The sequence below is a fragment of the Geotrypetes seraphini genome, chromosome 11 (assembly GCF_902459505.1).
Source record: "Geotrypetes seraphini chromosome 11, aGeoSer1.1, whole genome shotgun sequence".
NCBI lineage: Eukaryota > Metazoa > Chordata > Amphibia > Gymnophiona > Dermophiidae > Geotrypetes > Geotrypetes seraphini.
Genome location: NC_047094.1, coordinates 78,920,137 through 78,939,070, shown reverse-complemented (window position 1 = coordinate 78,939,070; position 18,934 = coordinate 78,920,137). Strand labels below are relative to the sequence as shown.

Below are 18,934 nucleotides of genomic sequence, written 5' to 3'. Positions count from 1 at the left end.
TGTGAAACCTGAGAGTGGCTCTCTTGGGAGTGTGTGTTAGCCATTCTCTGGGGCTGATGAAATAAACTGTGCTTTAGAAGTAAGCACTAAAAAAATCTCATCAAGTGTAAATATTATTTGTGTCCAAAGATGTAACCATAGAAACATGTCGGCAGATAAAGGCCAAATGGCCCTTCTAGTCTGTCCAGCTACAATAACCAAACATGGGAGAGCACACAGGGAAATGTGTTTATGGGGGGTGTTAGCCACAGAATCAATATTTTGTGTATAATTGTATCATCACCTGGAGGAGTTGGATGGGACAGACAGGCAGTCGTAGCATGTGGAGGAAACTTCTTTTGCCTCTGATTGCTTATCGGCTGTGCCAGGTTCTTAGTGATGGGCAGGCTAGAATAGAGCAATGGGCAGGTCAGGGAGAGCAATGGGGAGCTGGGCGAGCGACCCTGAATCTTCCGTTGAGTGGGTTGGCCCCCTTAGCAGCTCTGTACCCTCTTGCACAGGAAGATAGAGGGGCGAGAATGTGGCATTTCAGGAGCACAGGTCTTTGGAGGAAGGCTCCAAGCCATACTCATTTCACCCAGACGAAGGCAGAGCAGTGGTAGTGGCACCAATCCTAGAGGGGGTACCTATTAAAAGTTGCAGAGGGTTAGATCTGTGTCAGTATAATACCATTTAAATTTCTGCAGTTGAGCACTTTCACTGCTGCTCTTCCCTTAGCTTTTTTTTAAAGTTTGCATTGTGCTTATACTGTACCTTCCTAGTTTATTTATTTATTAATTTTTGTTTTATTCAGCTACATTATTGTTCTTGTGGTCTTACGTATTTTATGCATTACATTTTTTGTATATGTTTATAGACTCCTGAGGCAGGCCCTATGGGCCAAAACATGTACTTGTCGAGTCCTTTTGTAAATAAAGAGAACTTATTTCTTTTGGACATTTCCACTGTTTCTTTCTGTATGAAACTCACACTGAGCACAAAGAACAAGTTAATGTCTTACTCCTCTTCAGACCACAGTTTAAAGCCTCATTACTACTACTGGGAGAGTGTGTTGCAGTGGTTAAAGCTACAGCCTCAGTATCCTGGGGTTGTGGGTTCAAACCCATGCTGCTCCTTGTGATCCTGGGCAAGTCACTTAATCCCCCCATTGCCCCAGGTACATTAGATAGATTGTGAGCCCACCAGGACAGACAGGGAAAAAAGCTTGAGTATCTGAATAAACTCATGTAAACTGTTCTGAGCTCTCCTGGGAGAAAGGTATAGAAAATTAAATACATACATAAAATACTACAGTGCTCCCCTAGTCATTTGTGGTATTTTGTGAGTGCGAATGACCAGGCAGGAGAGGGCGGCAGAAGAGAGCACCTGGAGTGCCGGCAATCACTCGTGGTATGCTCTGACCGCCTCTTCCTGCACTAAAGTCAGGCTTCACCAATCAGGAGCTTCATGTCAAAGTAGCTCCTGATTGGTGAGGCCTGACTTTAGATCAGGAAGAGGTGGTTGGAGCATACCGCGAGTGATTTCCTTCACTCACCGGCGCTCCGGCTGCTCTCTCCGGCTGCCCTCTCCTGTCTCCCCCGCTAAAAACCGTATTCGTGGTTTTTCAAGATTCGCAGGGATTCCTGGAACGGAACCCCTGCGAATATCGGGGGAATACTGTACTTATTTTCTATAGCACTGCTGGACACATGCAGCTCTGTACATTAACATGTAAGAGACAATCCATGCTCCATAGAGCTTACAATCTACTGTATTTTTTGTTCCATAAGACGCACTTTCCCCCACCCCCCCGAAAAGTGGGTGGAAATCACATTAGGCAGGTGTGAGCTTTTCGCGCACCTGCCTGGCCCTGCGCTGCTCCCTGAATAGCTGTCATCAGGTCTCACGTGACTTGCGAGAACTGACAGCAGCCATTCAGGGAGTGGCACGGGACCAGGCAGGCACATGAAAAGCTCGCGCCTGCCTTCTGCGCCACTCTGCCACAAGAGATGAGCAGGACTCAGGGGCAACCATCCAGCAAGGGAGGGAGGAGCACTGGACCACCGGAATTTAAAAAAATGGTGAGAGGAAGAGACCGAGCTCTTGCATGAAGGAGAATACAGTAAGTAAGTCCTTGTTTGATACAGGTGAAGTAAAGTAAGTCCTTTATATAAAGCTAAAGGTGAAGAAACAATCATCAAAGGTAAGGGGGGGGGAGGGCCCTGCCTGCCAGTGGAAAAGATAATGAGGCCATAAAAACCCAACACCAAATACAGTCTGATAGTGAATTAATGAGCTTTCCCAGAAAAGGGGAGAGAAGGGGGGAGGGGGAGACATGTGTCTGCTGCCACTTACTAGAGAATGATATGAAGAGTTTTGGCAGTGATCAGGAGAAATGTCATAGGGAACTGTTACTCTAAATTACACAACTGAAGCCCTGCAAAACTGAGGGCTCCTTTTACTAAGGTGCGCTAGCGTTTTTAACGTGTGCAAACCACGCACTAAAAGAAAAATACTAACACAAGCTCTATGGAAGCATCTAGCATGCGTGGCATTGTAGCAGGCACTAAAACCACTAGCACACCTTAGTAAAAGGAGCCCTGAATGTGGGAAAACATGCATCTATGGTCAGTTGGTTAAAAGGTCAACTCATTCACTTAAACATTCTGAGTGATAAATATGTGGAAATTACCTGGGGGGGGGGAAATCTTGCCTGCCAATGGAAGAGAAAATGAGGCAAAAAAACCAACACCAAATACAGTCTGATAGTAAATTAATGAGCTTTCCCAGAAAAGGGAAGGGAAGGGGGGGAAACATGTGTCTGCTGCCACTTACTAGAGAATGATATGAAGAGCTTTGGCAGTGATCAGGGGAAACGCTATACAAAGCTGTTACTCTAAATTACACAACTGAAGCCCTTCAAGACTGAATGTGGGAAAATTTGCATCTGTGGTCACTTGGTTAAAAGGTGAACCCATTCACTTAAAAATTCTGAGTAATAAATACATGAAAATTACCTGGGGGGGGGGGGGGGTGCCCTGCCTGCCGGAATTTAAAGGATCGTTGGATACACTGTCTGGTGCCCTGTCCTGGCCTACCACTAACCCACCAGAGGTGGGACAGGGTACCATTTGGTTTAGAATTTTTTTCTTGGCTTTTCCTCCTCTTCAGGAGGATGCGTCTTATGGTCAGACACATCTTATAGAGTGAAAAATACGTTAATTAAAATAGACAAAACAGAACAAATAGGGAATTTCTCACAGAAGGAATGATAAAATAGACATTGGTATTTACAACTGAGTGGGAGTAAAAAGCAGCCTCAAAAAAGTGGGTTTATAATCTGGATTTGAATACCTTCAGACATACTAACTCAGGCATTCTGTTCCAAGCATATGGTGTAGCAAGATAGAAGGGATGGAATCTTGAAAGGAGTCCAGAATCTCAGTAGTACTATAAACTGTGAATTAGTTATTTATCCTTCCCCGACAAATATACACTCACATCCACGAGAATACAATAGACTAGGGAAGGCACGCAAAGCACCTCATTGTAAAATATTGAAATACAGGAAATCTGATTTGTGGCTGGATCTGATTTGTGGCTCTTCTGCACTCATAAGCTCCTAAAATAAATATCTCTGTATTTCTTTTCTACTGCAGTCAATTAAACCACAAAAACATTGTGAAGTTGCTTGGAGAGCCAGAGAAGCGTGGAGACAAGTGGTATTTCCCACTAGAGTATATTTCAGGAAGCACCTTAGAAGACTTGATGTTCAAGAATGGAGCAGTAAGTTGTGCCTGTTCAGTGTTTTCAGGGAATCTGGCTTTTCCAGTCTGGGATGATCACATCAACAAAGATACCCATGGTATAAAGTAATGTCACAAAAATACAGTATACTGCATATATAGTAGTCAAATAAACCTGTGTCAGCTAACCAGCCCTTCTACCATTTACTACAGATACATTATTATCCATTTGTGACTCTATGGTTTCATTTTCTTAGGGCCAGATTCACTAAAGATAGTGATTCAATCGCTGTTGGCCGATTCTCTGGCTGATTTTCAAACAGCGATTGATTCACTATCTAGTTTGCATGCAAATGATTTGCACAGAGGTGCAAATCATTTGCATGCAAGCTCACCGACTCAATCGCTCAGTGAGAGATTGAGTCGGTGCAGAGTCCTGACAGTAGTGACAGAAGAAACAGCCTCCTGTTCCTACTGTCAGGGCTTCTGTCGGCTTTTTTTCTTCTTTTTTTAATGGCACAGATATTTTGCGTGTAGGCATTTTATACTACTAGCTACAAAAAGTCTTCGTCAGTCCAATCTTTTATTAATAATCTTTAAAAAAAGCTCTTAGCTTCTCACTTCGTGCTTCATTATTCATTTCATTTCATTTTCTTATTGCTGTGACCCAAGGGAACAACCACCTAGCACAAACAGCCCCAGCACCCCAGCCTGCAAACAGCCCATGACTAGGACCCTCGCTGCCCTGAATACCCTACAACAGCATGCCTGCTCAACTGTGCCCCCATCGTCGGCACAATGACCACCAAACACAGTCCACCAGTCCAGAATCCAAAGCCAGACTCCAGGACCACCGCTCTCGCCAAAACCACTCAGGTCCAAGAATGACAGAACTGACACATTCCAAGGTTACCTCCAATTTGCCCCCCCCCCCATAGGAGCCCCCCCACTACCACCCCAAGACCCACCAGGGGGAGCAGACAGGCACCCGCTACCACGGCATGGGCCCCGCCACGCACATGAAGGGTGCACCCACATGCAAGCACGTCATAGGCCTCCTCCCAAATGGGAATACCTGATAGATCTCCTCTATCCAGGAAAGGACAAAAGTACACCAGCAATCCCATAGGGGCATGCTGAAGAGGGCCAAGGAACCCCCCACCTAATGTGGACTCAGAGCAGAAAAGCCACCTGGGCTGCCAGACCCACTGTGCCCAAGAAAGCCTAACATGCCAACCGGCTCCAAACCCTCAGACACAAGGTATACCCTGCAGCGCCAGGAACCCTTCAGCCAACAAGCCCTTAGATTACCCTTACCCAGCAGCCTCTCATCCCAAAGTCGCATAATAAAACAGCCCCCCAGCTGGTGGACAGCTGGCAAAAGGGGTGCTGCAGAACCAGTGGCACCCCAGCAGCAACCACTGCGTTGTCCCCCGAACAGTTACCGGATAAAAGTGGCACCATTCACAGCAGCCACTAAGACCACCAGCCACTGCCAAGGGGTTGCCGTAGAACCAGTGGCGCCCCAGCAGCAACCACAGCATCTCTTTCCGATGGTTCTTCTCTCTCTGATGCTGCAGGAGTGTAGTGACTGTTCTAAACGAGCAAGGTCTTGCAATAGGAGTACATATAGTATTTTGTATTAAAGGTTTTGGGTTGTGGAACGAATCGTCTGAGTTTCCATTATTTCCTATGGGGAAATTTGCTTTGATATACAAGTGCTTTGGATTACAAGCATGCTTCTGGAACGAATTATGCTCGCAAACCAAGGTTTTACTGTATCTGCAATTTCCTTATAATTAAAAGAAGAAGCCAAGTCACCTTTGGTTTAAAACAAGAGAGCACACTCAAAGCCCCTCCTGAACAGAAGCTGTGTCACCTTAGTTGCACTCAACACCAGCTTCTTTTAACAGAAAATGTCATACTACTTAAAGGTCTGTTAAAGTAATGGAATCTGTGGTCATAGATCAGAATTTTGCACAGACCAAGAACAGTTTTCAAATTCCAGTTCCACAACAATTTACTTTTAAAGTCACAAACACACTCGCACAGCACGGAATGGCAGTCTCCAAAGTACATCTGCCTTTCTTCATCTTTCCCTCCCAACTGTCAACTTCAGAACATTGTAACTAACAGCTGATCCTTGTCTCAGCAACCTCCTCCTGCATGTAACAGAAAACAGCTGTCATAGCCCTACAAACAAAGTTATAGAGCAGGGTCTCCAAAGTCCCTCCTTGAGGGCCGAATCCAGTCGGGTTTTCAGGATTTCCCCAATGAATATGCATGAGATCTACGTGCTTTCAATGCATATTCATTGGGGAAATCCTGAAAACCCGACTGGATTTGGCCCTCAAGGAGGGACTTTGGAGACCCCTGCTATAGAGCCATAAGACACCCCTAGCACAAAGGTAAATATAAATATACCTCTATTCTTGTTCTCTAACTTCAGGGAACAAGTTTACACTTTTAAATTCTTATTTAAATCTTCCTCATGAGCCTCAGCATGAGCCTGCAGAGCAGCTCTGCACTCAAGCCATTGCTAGGCAATGTCCAACACTACTCTGCTTCCTTCCAACCACTGCACGAGGCTGGAAGGAATATGCAGCACGTGATACCCCAAACTAGGTCAGCACCCTGAACCAGGCCTTGATCTCCCCAACCACAGCTCACTACCGGACACTGATCTGAAGCCTGCTCAAACCCCAACAGTCTCCCCCAAAGCCAGCTATAATTCCTGACACCATCTCCGAACCCAGCACCAACCCCGGCACATCCTAAATCCTTCCCGGAACTGAGCCCCAGCCCTGACATCACCTCTGGATGCCAGCAGCAGCACTATGCACTGCTCTGGAACCAGCCATACCTCCCAACACCTTCCCAGACCCGGACACATCTCCCAGTACTGTTCCTAACACTTTCCCTGAACCCTTCTGCACCACGGTCCACTTCTCCCTTCCCACTCCTTCAACTGCTCTCCACCTCTGCTGCCAGTCCCACCGGAGTCCTCCTAGGCCTCTCCAGGTCTTTCGGGGCTTCTTTGGGCTCTGGCTGGCCCTTTCTCCAATCTTCAGCACCTGTCGGCACCACTAGGTCGCATCCTGGCCCTGGTACTTCATACTACTGCGCATGCGTGGGTGTCATCACGGATGACATCACTCTGTATTCATCACTGCTTGACTACGCGTCAACGCCCACTTCCCAGCCTGGCCTTAGAACAAGGGAAAGGTCTCAGTATATCTCCCATTGATTTTTATACAACCCAAAGAGGCATTATATAGGGCTGTAATCCATCCTTGCATCTGTGGTCCAAGTCCAGTATGGTCTAGCACCTTAAGCATGAACAGTCAGGAGACACGATTGAAGGCCTTCTCTGCATCAATTAACACAAAAAATACTTCCTATGCTGTACGCATCACCCATTCTCTTAAATCAACTATACGCCTAATGTTATCTCCTACCTGGCTCCCAGCAATAAATCCAGATTGGTCTGTGTACCAGCTGGGGTACCAAACTCAACAAATGATCCAACAACACCCAAAACCCAAACAAAGATCTTAGTATCAACTCCCAACAATGAGATAATACAGTAGGAAGCACAAGCCAGAGGATCTTTCCCCTCCTTAGTATCACCGTCACCGCCGCATATAAAAGGAAGCTTACTGTCAGCATTGACTGAATTATACAGGGACAACAATAGGGGAAATAATACATCCTGAAAAGTCCTAAAAAATTTCACTGAGAAACCATCCAAACCTGTTGATTTTCCGTTTTACTGTCTACAAAGCTCATCTGGCCTCAATCAAAGTAATAGGCCTATGTAATCACAAAATGCTGTCAGCCACAATAGAGCCCATTTGCAAGGTGCCAAGATAAGCCTAAATCTTCCTCGCTGGCCTCTACCTCTACGCAATACAAAGTCTTATAGAACTGCAAAAAGTTGTTCTGGATTTCCCGGGCAGATTTATAGAATTTGCCCCTAGTTGCATAAAAATAAGCCACTTATTATAGAATTATAGAATTGTCCATAAAATGACTCACAGCCTTTTTTCAATTATTCTCTCCCAGCTAACAGATAAAGCAAACGTGATCATTATCCATGGGATGTGTGATGGGTTAAATTACATCCACATGAAGAATATTGTTCATCAGGACCTAAAGCCGGACAATATCATGGTGAGCTAGTGGGCAGAGACAGAACAGAACTCCAGATTTAAGCTTCTAGCAAAATGTGCAAATAGCCTTGGGTTAAGTTTTAACAGTATGCATTTTCTGCTTAAAGCTATCCTATATAATAAAACTCTAGCCGCGCATACGCACTCTTGCCAGCGTGTTCCATGATCCGTATGCCTGTGGCCGGCAAGAGTGCACATGCAAGCTTACAACGGCCCGCACTTGACCGCTGTGGCTGACTCTCTTACACTGCAAGGCCAAACTCTGCAAACAGGACCCAATCGCGGAACCCAAGGTAATGTTCTGACCGAAGTTAGTTTTAAGTTCTAAGCCGCCGCGGCTCCTCTCACGAGCCGCACCTGCGTCGGAGAAGGCTTCCGACGCAGGCAGGGATCGTGAGAGAAGCCGCTGCCGTGTCTTAGAACTTAAAACTAACTTCGGTCAGAACTAAAGGGAGTCAAGGCCCCAATTGTAAAGGTCGTCGGCGTCATCTTCACCCCTCTCTCCGGCACACCTGAACCCCCGTTCAGCTTCCCATCCGACCCTCCCTTCGGCTCCCTTAGTCCCTTGCCGCCGCTCCTCTTCTCTTCCCACAATCCAGACAAACGTCCTGATTCCAGCAGCGGCCACAGCACTCTAAACACGCTGCTTCGCAGCCTGCTACTGCCCTGATTTGCTCTGCCCGACAAGGCAGAACAAATCAGGCCAGTAGAAGGCCATGAAGCAGCGTGTTTAGAGTGCTGCGGCCGCTGCTGGATTCAGGACGTTTGTCGGGACTTCGGGAAGGGGGCGGCAAGGGACTAAGGGAGCCGGCCACACTGCGGGAAGGGAGGGTCGGTGGGAGGGAAAGGGGGCTGCTTTGGGGGAGAGGTGTGCTGGGAGGGAGACAGCTTTGCTTGGGGGGGAAGACAGAAGGGGGGCCATGGAGACACAGTCAGGGAGAAACTGGAGGGGGGAGAGGGAAAGGGGACTACTTTGGGGGAGGGGTGTGCTGGGAGGCAGACATCTTTGCTTGGGGGGGGAAGACAGAAGGGGGGCCACGGAGAGACAGTCAGGGAGGAACTGGAGGGGGAGAGGGAAAGAGGGCTGCTTTCTAGCACCCGTTAATGTAACAGGCTTTAACACTAGTATGTATATAACTTCTGTAGTATTTCGAGCTGCCGCAAGAAGTAATGGCAGACATTTTGAAGAGCCGCCACTAGGGGCAGGAGTGAAGAGACTGCATGCACTTCTGCCCTCATTGACCCTTAGACCATCATGTGGGTTGGAGTTTCGGGGGGATCACAGCATGGGTGGGGTAGTGAGAATGAGGGGGGCGGATCAGGGTTTCTTTTTCTTTTATATATATATAAAAATCCAACTTATGCAGCCGGCCTGATATTCAGCTGGGTCCACAGAACTCTTATGCGCCCTCAGCTGATTGTTAGCCGAGCTATATAAGCTCCAGGCAGCCAGGCTGCCCAAAATTATCAAGAGATATTCAATGCCAATGCCTGGACATAGCCCAGCATTGAAAATCACTGGATAATTTAGCCAGCGGTGATCAGCTTGTAAAAGCATACTAACCAGCACCAGCTGAATATGATGGGGTAAAAAATAGGCATAACTGTTAAATATGTAAGAAAAAACATGTAATTTATTAACATGGACTATAAGAAAACAATAATTTCAAACTATGTAAAAATAATAAACCATCTAAAGAGCTAGAGTTCAGTTCCATTTTGCGTTCCTCAATGGTTTGTCTTGAAACTAAAAAGAATGTTTTGATGTTGTGCTGGTGTTCCGCCACGTATTTCTGTCAAGTGGGATGATCAGTGACACTCAGAAAAGCACACAGACTATATAAAGCCTAAACAATAACACTTTATTACATGCATAGATAAATATAAAAATAGAATATCATCACTGTATTTCCGGCCATCACCATCCCTCACAATCGGGAATCCACAACGATTGATAGGAGAGGAGAACCGAACCGGGCTGTCCCTTGGTTGCAACGAAACTGGATTCATTTTCTATGGGCTGAGTTCGTCTCTTTTATAGAGAAAAACTGCTGCCCTCTTAGTAAGACAGCCGGTTCTGGTCTTTTGTTATCTGTTTTGGCAACTCCTAGGTCAAAAAGGTCAAGATAGCAGATACTTGTCACTATCCCTTTCTTTTTGATGTAGTTTCCCATCTGTCTTTACTGTTGTTATTTGAGCTGCAAAGGAAGTCAAGCTGTTAGCTAAGCAAACTTATTGTAGAAACCATCTGGTCTTATGTCCTGTGGAGATCAAAGAGGTCAGGATCTCAAATACGCACGGAGGTGTTGCAGTTTTATTGTCTCTTTGATGCTATCCAGTTGTCACTCAAATAAAGGAAGTCAGGATAGGTGTTGCACTGTCTCTTTGATGCTATCCTTTTGGTGTAGTCAAGGTAACACTCAGGACAAAGAGGTCAGATAAGCAGACTTGAGGAGACATGTCACGTATTATACTGAGTCCATTTACCCCCTGGGCATAACAGCTGGTGACAGGAGTTCCAAGCAGGAAGCAGGCAACATGTCAGTTTTGTCCACACATGGGACTTCTGTTGCCAGTAGGTAGTAAGAGATGAGCAGAATTCCTTGTCTGAGTTCGATATGTATGTATTTACTTCAATCACAGAAGCTGTTTTCTGGCTCTTGAATAAGTCTCCTAAAAAAATCTGCCTTGGGGTCTTCTTGTTGTGGATGTTTGGTTGGTGGTTTGGCAATTGGCTGTACCTCGACTACAACTTGAACTGCAGTCTGCTTATAGCACCCTTCCACCCTTCTTTTTAACAATTTTGTAAACAATATTGCTAAGGATCAACTTCAGTTTTTGATGATGACTGAAAATCCATGAGAGATTACAAGATTACAATTATAACCTGTGCAACCTATCCAGACCTCATTTCAAAATGTTGTTTTTATATTAGCAATAAAAATGATCCCCAAACACCTTATATTGCATATACACTGTAATCCATATTATCCACTACTATACCCAAAACTGATGTGTGAATGGACTTCAGCTGGCTATGCTCATTACTCTAATTTCTGAGTTTAAAAATGTAACAGGGAAATTTTAAGAAATTTCAGGTTATTTGTGAGCCATTAACAAGATACTATAAAGATTGAAATTACTGCATAGAATACATATTAATTTTTCCCTTTTGTTCATACACATCCAGGGTGGGGGGAATATTTCATGATTTCTTTTCCTTATGAATAATTGTTGGGTATAAGGGAGGGGGAATATTTGATGAGAGTTCAAATTTGATGATATATTAAGTTACACGGATTGTATTTTATGTTACACTTATTGTGAGTTTTAAAAATGAATAAAGATTTATAAAAAATAAAATAAGTTTGTGATATTTTTTTAAATATAAAACAACAAAGCTAAAGAAAATGAAATAGAATAGCACTTTGTTGATTTGGGAACTTTACACATTGGACTAATGATGAAATGTGGCTTTCTAAGCTCAAAAAATCCATTCACCCATCAGTTTTGGATATATTAGCAGATAATGTGAGTTATAGCGTATATGTGACATATACTTCTTTGGGGTCACTTTTATTATTATTTTGAAGGGTATAAGGTGAGCTCATCTTCCAAACTTTTTTTTTAATTAAGCCGAGATGCTTATGTCAAGTTTCTGAGTCAAGGTGTGCATGGGGACATAATCTGCTCCCCATCCCCATATGTCCCCATTCATTTCTAATCCATCCCTTCCTGTCCCCATTCACTTTTGATCCATCCCCATCCCTGTGGATTTTTGCAGATTTCCACAGGCTTTCATTGTCTCTGTCCCCATACACACCTCTAAATCTGACCCAGTATTTAAAATGAAGCCCCTTCTACTAGTAGAGCAAAAAACACTGCAACTAAGCAACACATTACCCATTCTTTGCCAGTAAAGTATGCTCTCTCTCTCTCTTGCCCTGCTGTTGGCTAATTAGTGGAATTCAAGTGCCGACTAGAGAATGACACGGGGAAAAAATTTGTCCCCATTCCACACAAGCTTGGTCTCCATTCCCATAAACCATATGATCCTATCCGCACAAGCCTTGAATAGGTCCTGCTCCTTTATGCGCTCCTTCATGCAGCTACTTCAAACTCTTGTCCATACTTTTATTCATTTTTTCCCATTACACAATATTCCTTCCATCAAAACCTCTCATATCTCATTATTTCAAGTCAGAATCTCTCTCTTTATATACATCCTCCTCACTCTTTTTTCATTACCTCAAACATCTATCCACTCTAATTCATTAACACCCCAATATTCCAACCCTAAAATAATGGCCTCCATTCCCACTATATGGGGCCGTAGACCTCTAAAACCTCCCCCTAGCTTGACTGAAATCCAGACAAGAAACTATATCACTGTTCCAATTTCCCCTACCCCCAGCTTTCATTCCACTTCACATTACTTCCCCTCCAAATTAAATATAGGTCTGGTAAACGTACGATCCATCAAAAATAAACACCACCTAATACATGACACCATTATTCAATAAAACTTTCATATCCTATGCCTCACAGAAATTTGGCTGACTCAGGGAGAGGAGGCCTATCTAACCCAAGCCTGTCCTACTAACTTCAAGGCAATTTTCCAACCCCGTCCGAACAAAAAGGGAGGAGGAATAGCTGTTATTTTTCACACCTCTATTCCTCTCCAGCCCAACACCTCCAACTCCTATTCAGACGCTCCAGTAGAATCCCTTCAATTCACTATAAAACACTCCCCCTCTCTTAATTTTCTTCTCATATCCCTCCCTCCTCCAGTAACCAAAACCTAGCTCTCTACCCTTATCTCCACTATTTCGGACTTTAATATTTCTTATCCTGACTCTATCATCCTTGGCGATTTTAATATCCACGTTAATATCCCCAACCACCCTAACACCTCAGAACTCCTAACATTAATTTCTGACTTATCATTATCCCCTCTCATCTCAATGCCTACCCATTCTGCTGGTAACACCATTGACATGATTTTCTGCCCAACTTCTGTCTGCCACCTCTTTCAAAACTTTCAATCTCATTCTCTGCCTTGGACAGATCACACTTTAATTAACTGGCAATTGGACCTCCCTGAACTCTCTTACTATACCCAATAAAAAAATCGCTATATCACCCGGAACATTAATAAAATAACTCTTCCCTCTATCCAAAACTCCTTCAATTTAAACCTCAATGACTTTTCCTCACATCCTATTGACAAACAATTCTCTCTTTGGGAAACCTCTACAAAATCTCTAATGGACTCCCTGGCACCTCAACAAGAAATAAAAACTCATCTCAAATCAGACTCAAAAAAACAACAACCCTGGTATAACAATAAACTTGCCCTCCTTCGTCGACAACTTCGATCTGTCGAACATAAATGGCGCAAAACACGCCATAATAATTTTTTCATTCTGTTCAAGGAAAAAGCCTCTCATTATAAAACAGCCATACAACAAACCAAGAAAGAATACTATTCTAAACTTATCTCCTCCACCCGTAATTCTTCAGCTCTTTTCAATCTAATTCAATCTCTCTCTAAATCCTCTAAAAAAAAATCCACACTCTCAACTACACAACCATCTGCCAATGAGCTGGCACTTTTCTTCGATACAAAAATCAAAAACATTAGATCATATCTAGGACCTTCCTCTTCTGCTTCTCTTTCCCACACTTCCGATTAATTTTCCCATCTCTCATTCAGCACCTGTTCAAATTTCAAAATGCCCTCTCTAGCTAATCTTCTCCTTATCTTACAATCCTTAAATACCTCCAACAATCTTATGGAGAGTATTCCCCCTTCACTTCTTAAATTTTTTTTTTCCTTTTTCGGCCCATTCATCTGGGAAATGGTTTCTAAGTCTCTTTCTGACCACCTAGTACCTACTGCTTGGAAAACAGCACTCGTTATCCCAAAATTGAAACAGCACAACTTAGACCCTTCTCAGCCAGCAAATTACCGCCCTATTGCTAACCTACCCTTAATCTCTAAACTAACGGAAAAAATCATTCACACTCAACTTACAGAATTTATTGAAAACACCCATGCCCTTCATCCATGCCAAACAGGTTTTCGTTCTTCACACTCTACTGAACTGTCACTGCTAGGCCTTACTTCAACTATTCATTACTATCATGAACACCAAAAATCAGTTCTTCTTATTTCCCTTGACCTGTCCGCAGCCTTCGACACTATTGACCACTCTCTTCTTATTAATCGACTTAAAGACCCGACTACAGGCCCGACTCTTCAATGGTTCATTTCATACTTTAATGAACGTAGCTTTAAAGTTCACGTAAAGAATGAAACCTCTCAACCTATAGCACCAACCTATGGTGTTCCACAAGGATCTATTCTATCTCCACTACTTTTCAACATCTTTCTGTCTCCTCTTCTTACGCTAGCACAATCTATTGGATTCACAATCTTCGCCTATGCTGATGACATACAACTACTCCACCCAATCAACACCTCAAATACTTCAGATATAACAGACATAAACAATAAACTGGATACTGTAAATGACTGGCTCTATACAAATAAACTCTCTCTCAACATTGATAAATCTTGTGCCCTATTACTCCCAATCAAAAACAGTGAATCTTTATCTGGCAAAATTTCTATCAAATCCACTCCTATACAAATGGAATCAAAAATAAAATTATTAGGAGTCATTATCGACGAGGATCTCACATTCCATGATCAAATCAGTTCAGTAGTAAGAATCTGTTTTTTCAAACTTCGTCTTATCCGTTCATTAACTTCAATCCTAGGGATAGAGGCAATCACAATTCTGGTTCACTCTCTTGTTATTTCTCACTTAGACTATTGTAATTCTCTTTATAACGGCCTCCCACAAAAAGAAACCCGCCGTTTACAATTAATACAAAATACAGCAATAAAACTCATTTACAAAATAGGCAAATATGATCATGTTACCCCGCTTCTGAAAGAGGCACATTGGTTGCCCATCATACATCGTATAACCTATAAAATCATTTTGCTCACCTTCAAAATAAAACTCTCACACCAGCCTCTATATCTTGATAAGAACATAAGAAATGCCTCTACTGGGTCAGACCTGAGGTCCATCGTGCCCAGCAGTCCGCTCACGCGGTGGTCCAACAGGTATAGGACCTGTGCAGTAATCCTCTATCTATACCCCTCTATTCCCTTTTCCAGGAGAAAGTTGTCCAATTCCCTCTTGAACCCCAGTACCGTACTCTGCCCTATCACGCCCTCTGGAAGCGCATTCCAGGTGTCCACCACACGCTGGGTAAAGAAGAACTTCCTAGCATTCATTCTGAATCTGACCCCTTTCAACTTTTCTGAATGCCCTCTTGTTCTTTTATTTTTTGAAAGTGTGAAGAATCTGTCCCTCTCTACTCTCTCTATGCCCTTCATGATCTTGTAAGTCTCTATCATATCCCCTCTAAGTCTTCTCTTCTCCAGGGTAAAAAGTCCCAGTTTTTCCAATCTCTCAGCGTATGAAAGGTTTTCCATCCCTTTTATCAGACGTGTCGCTCTCCTCTGAACCCTTTCGAGTATCGCCATATCCTTCCTAAGGTACGGCGACCAATATTGGACGCAGTACTCCAGATGCGGACGCACCATCGCTCGATACAATGGCAAGATAACTTCTTTCGTTCTGGTTGTAATGCCCTTTTTGATGATGCCTAGCATTCTATTTGCCTTCTTAGCAGCCGCTGCGCACTGTGCCGACGGCTTCATTGTCAAGTCCACTATCACCCCCAGGTCCCTTTCTTGAGTACTCTCATTTAAAAACATCCCTCCCATTGTATAGTTGTACCTCGGGTTTCTGTTTCCCACATGTAATACTTTACATTTCTCAACATTGAACTTCATCTGCCATCTCGTTGCCCATTCCTCTAGTTTGTTCAAGTCCCTTTGCAGTTTTTCACAGTCTTCTTTAGTCCGAGCTCTACTAAATAGTTTAGTGTCATCTGCAAATTTTATTATCTCACACTTCGTCCCTGTTTCTAGATCATTTATGAATACATTAAATAGCAGCGGCCCTAGTACTGAGCCCTGTGGGACCCCACTCGTGACCTTTTTCCAGTCCGAGTAGTGGCCCTTCACTCCCACCCTCTGTCTCCTACCCGCCAACCAGCTTCTGATCCATTTATGTACATCTCCTTCCACCCCATGGTTCTTCAGTTTCCGGAGTAGGCGTTCATGGGGCACCTTGTCAAAGGCTTTTTGGAAATCAAGATATATGATGTCTATGGGGTCTCCGTTGTCCATCCGTTTGTTAATTCCTTCGAAGAAGTGCAATAAGTTAGTTAGGCATGATCTTCCCTTGCAGAACCCGTGTTGGCTGGTCATCAGCAATTCGTTTTTTTCAAAATGTTCATCAATTTTTTCTTTTATCAGTGTTTCTGCCATTTTCCCCGGTACCGAGGTCAGACTCACCGGTCTGTAATTTCCTGGGTCACCTTTTGATCCCTTTTTAAAGATGGGCGTAACATTGGCTATCTTCCAGTCCTCCGGGATCATGCCTGTTTTCAGGGATAGATTGCAAATTTGCTGCAGTAGTTCTGCTATCTCCTCTTTTAATTCCTTCAGAACCCTTGGATGGATTCCGTCCGGACCCGGGGATTTGTCTGTTTTTAATTTATCTATCTGCCTGTGTACATCTTCAAGGCTCACTTCCATGGTTGTTAATTTTTCTGCCTGATTTCCATTGAAGAATTGTTCAGGTTCCGGAATGTTGGATGTGTCTTCGTTTGTAAATACAGATGAAAAGAACGCGTTAAGTCTTTCTGCCACTTCTTTCTCCTCCTTCACCACTCCCTTCTTGTCACCATCGTCCAGCGGTCCCACATCCTCCCTAGCCGGTTGCTTCCCTTTAACATATCTAAAGAACGGTTTGAAATTTTTTGCTTCCCTGGCTAGCCTCTCTTCATACTCTCTTTTGGCTTTTCGAACCACTCGGTGACATTCTTTTTGATACTTCCTGTTCTCATTCCAGTTCCCCTCAGTTTTGTCCTTTTTCCATTTCCTGAATGAATTTTTCTTATTGCCTATCGCTTCCTTCACTGTTTTGGTTATCCACGCCGCGTCCTTTATTCGACTCTTTTTGCACCCCTTTCTGAATCTGGGGATATATAGATTTTGCGCCTCGCTCACCGTGTTCTTGAGAAAAGACCAGGCAAGTTCTACCTTTTGCCATTTTTTTGAAGTGTTCCTAAGTTTCTTCCTTACCATTTCCCTCATTGCTTCGTAGTTTCCTTTCCTGAAGTTTAAAGTTGTCGCTATGGTTCTCTTTCCTTTCGGTATTCCTACCTCAACCTTGAACTTGATCACATTATGATCGCTGTTTCCCAACGGTCCCACTACCTCTACTTCTTTAGCAGGTCCCCTTAGCCCATTTAGGATTAGATCCAGAGTGGCATTTCCTCTCGTCGGTTCTCTGACAAGCTGCTCCATGAAACAATCTTGTATAACCTCTAAGAATTTTGTCTCCCTAGTGCAATTTGAGCTTCCAAGACTCCAGTCTATTCCGGGGTAGTTGAAGTCTCCCATAATAACCGCGTTACCGCTTTTGGATTCTCGCTTCATCTCGGCTTCCAATTCTTCATCAATATCTCCTGATTGCCCGGGCGGACGATTGTATAAGCCCATCTTTATTTCAAGCCCTTTCCTTCCAGGTATTTTAACCCATAGCGATTCTAGCTTGTTGGTCGTTTCTGCTGTGTCCATTTTTGTCGATTGTATGCTTTCTTTTATGTAAAGGGCTATTCCACCTCCTTTTTGTCCTGACCTGTCCTGGCGATAGAGCTTGTACCCCGGCAGTGCTGTATCCCATTTGTTTTCTTCCTTCCACCATGTTTCAGAGACTCCAATGATATCTATGTCCTCTGCATTGGTCATGGCTTCTAATTCCCCCATTTTGTTTCTTAGGCTCCTTGCATTTGTATATATGCACTTTAGATCCTTGTATATCCTTGTCTTTATTTCCTTTCCCTGTGTTTCGTTTTTTAGTTTCTTCCCTGTTGTTACAATCCTTATAACCTCCTCTTCTGGGTTTGTCAACTCCTGTGATTTGTCCATTGTTTCTTCCCAGCCTTTTTTCCCCTCGGTATCTTCACGGGATACCGTCTTCCGAATCATCGACGCTTGGTCAACTGTCGGCTTTCCCCTTCTTCTTAGTTTAAAGCCTGTTCTATTCCTCTCTTGACGTTGTTCGCTAGAAGTCTTGATCCCGCCGCGCTCAGATGTAGTCCATCTCTCCTGTAGAGCTTGCTCTTGCCCCAGAACGTTGTCCAGTTCCTCACGAAGTGGAATCCTTCTTCTTCACACCATTTCCTCATCCACCCATTGATTGATTGTAGTTCCTCCTGTCTTTTCACATCTGCCCTCGGTACCGGTAGGATCTCTGAGAACGCTATCTTCTGAGTCCTCATCTTCAGCTTCATTCCCAGAGTCTTGAACTGTTCTATCAGCGTGCTTCTCCTGTAGTCTTTCCTGCTGACATCGTTCGTCCCGATGTGGATCATTACTGTGGTCTCCTCCGTCTCCGCTCCTTCCAGGATCCTTCCAATTTTGTCCACGATGTCCTTGGTTCTTGCTCCTGGAAGGCAGGTCACCAGTCGATCCTCTCTCCCTCCTGCTATGTGGCTGTCCACATGTCTCAGGATCGAGTCACCCACTAGGATCACTGACTTTCCCTTCTTTAGGTTTCTTTTCGGTCTCAAATCAATGTCTTCAGGGTGCTTCACTGCTTCCTCACCTGGGCATCGACTAGCCCTGTTCTCCCTATCATGTGGTGTTCCTCTGAAGGTGTCTTCTATGAGGTCATCTGCTTGTTCTACCTTCCATGCTGGTGTTGGTGTAACTTCATCTGCATTCTGAAGTTCGTTCTCTTGCACCCGTCTCCTGTAGGCTTCCTCAATGAAGTCCTCGAGCTCCCTGACTTCTTCCTCTATGTGTCTCTCTCTCATGAAGATCTCAGCTGACCTGTTTGGGTCCTCTGTGATGTGAAGTCCTTCCAGTTCCTGTAT

General features: G+C 44.0%; 1 protein-coding gene across 2 annotated transcripts in view; it reads left to right on the top strand.

Annotated features, from left to right (window-relative positions):
- The window catches only part of LOC117369382 (probable serine/threonine-protein kinase DDB_G0284251), a 62,581-nt gene that overhangs the window by 11,920 nt on the left and 31,727 nt on the right, over positions 1-18,934 (top strand). For both annotated transcript variants that reach the window (XM_033963866.1, XM_033963865.1), the window contains exons 3-4: positions 3,639-3,765; positions 7,791-7,898. In XM_033963866.1, the coding sequence (XP_033819757.1) occupies positions 3,639-3,765; positions 7,791-7,898 (235 nt within the window). The remainder of the gene's footprint in view (positions 1-3,638; positions 3,766-7,790; positions 7,899-18,934) is intronic.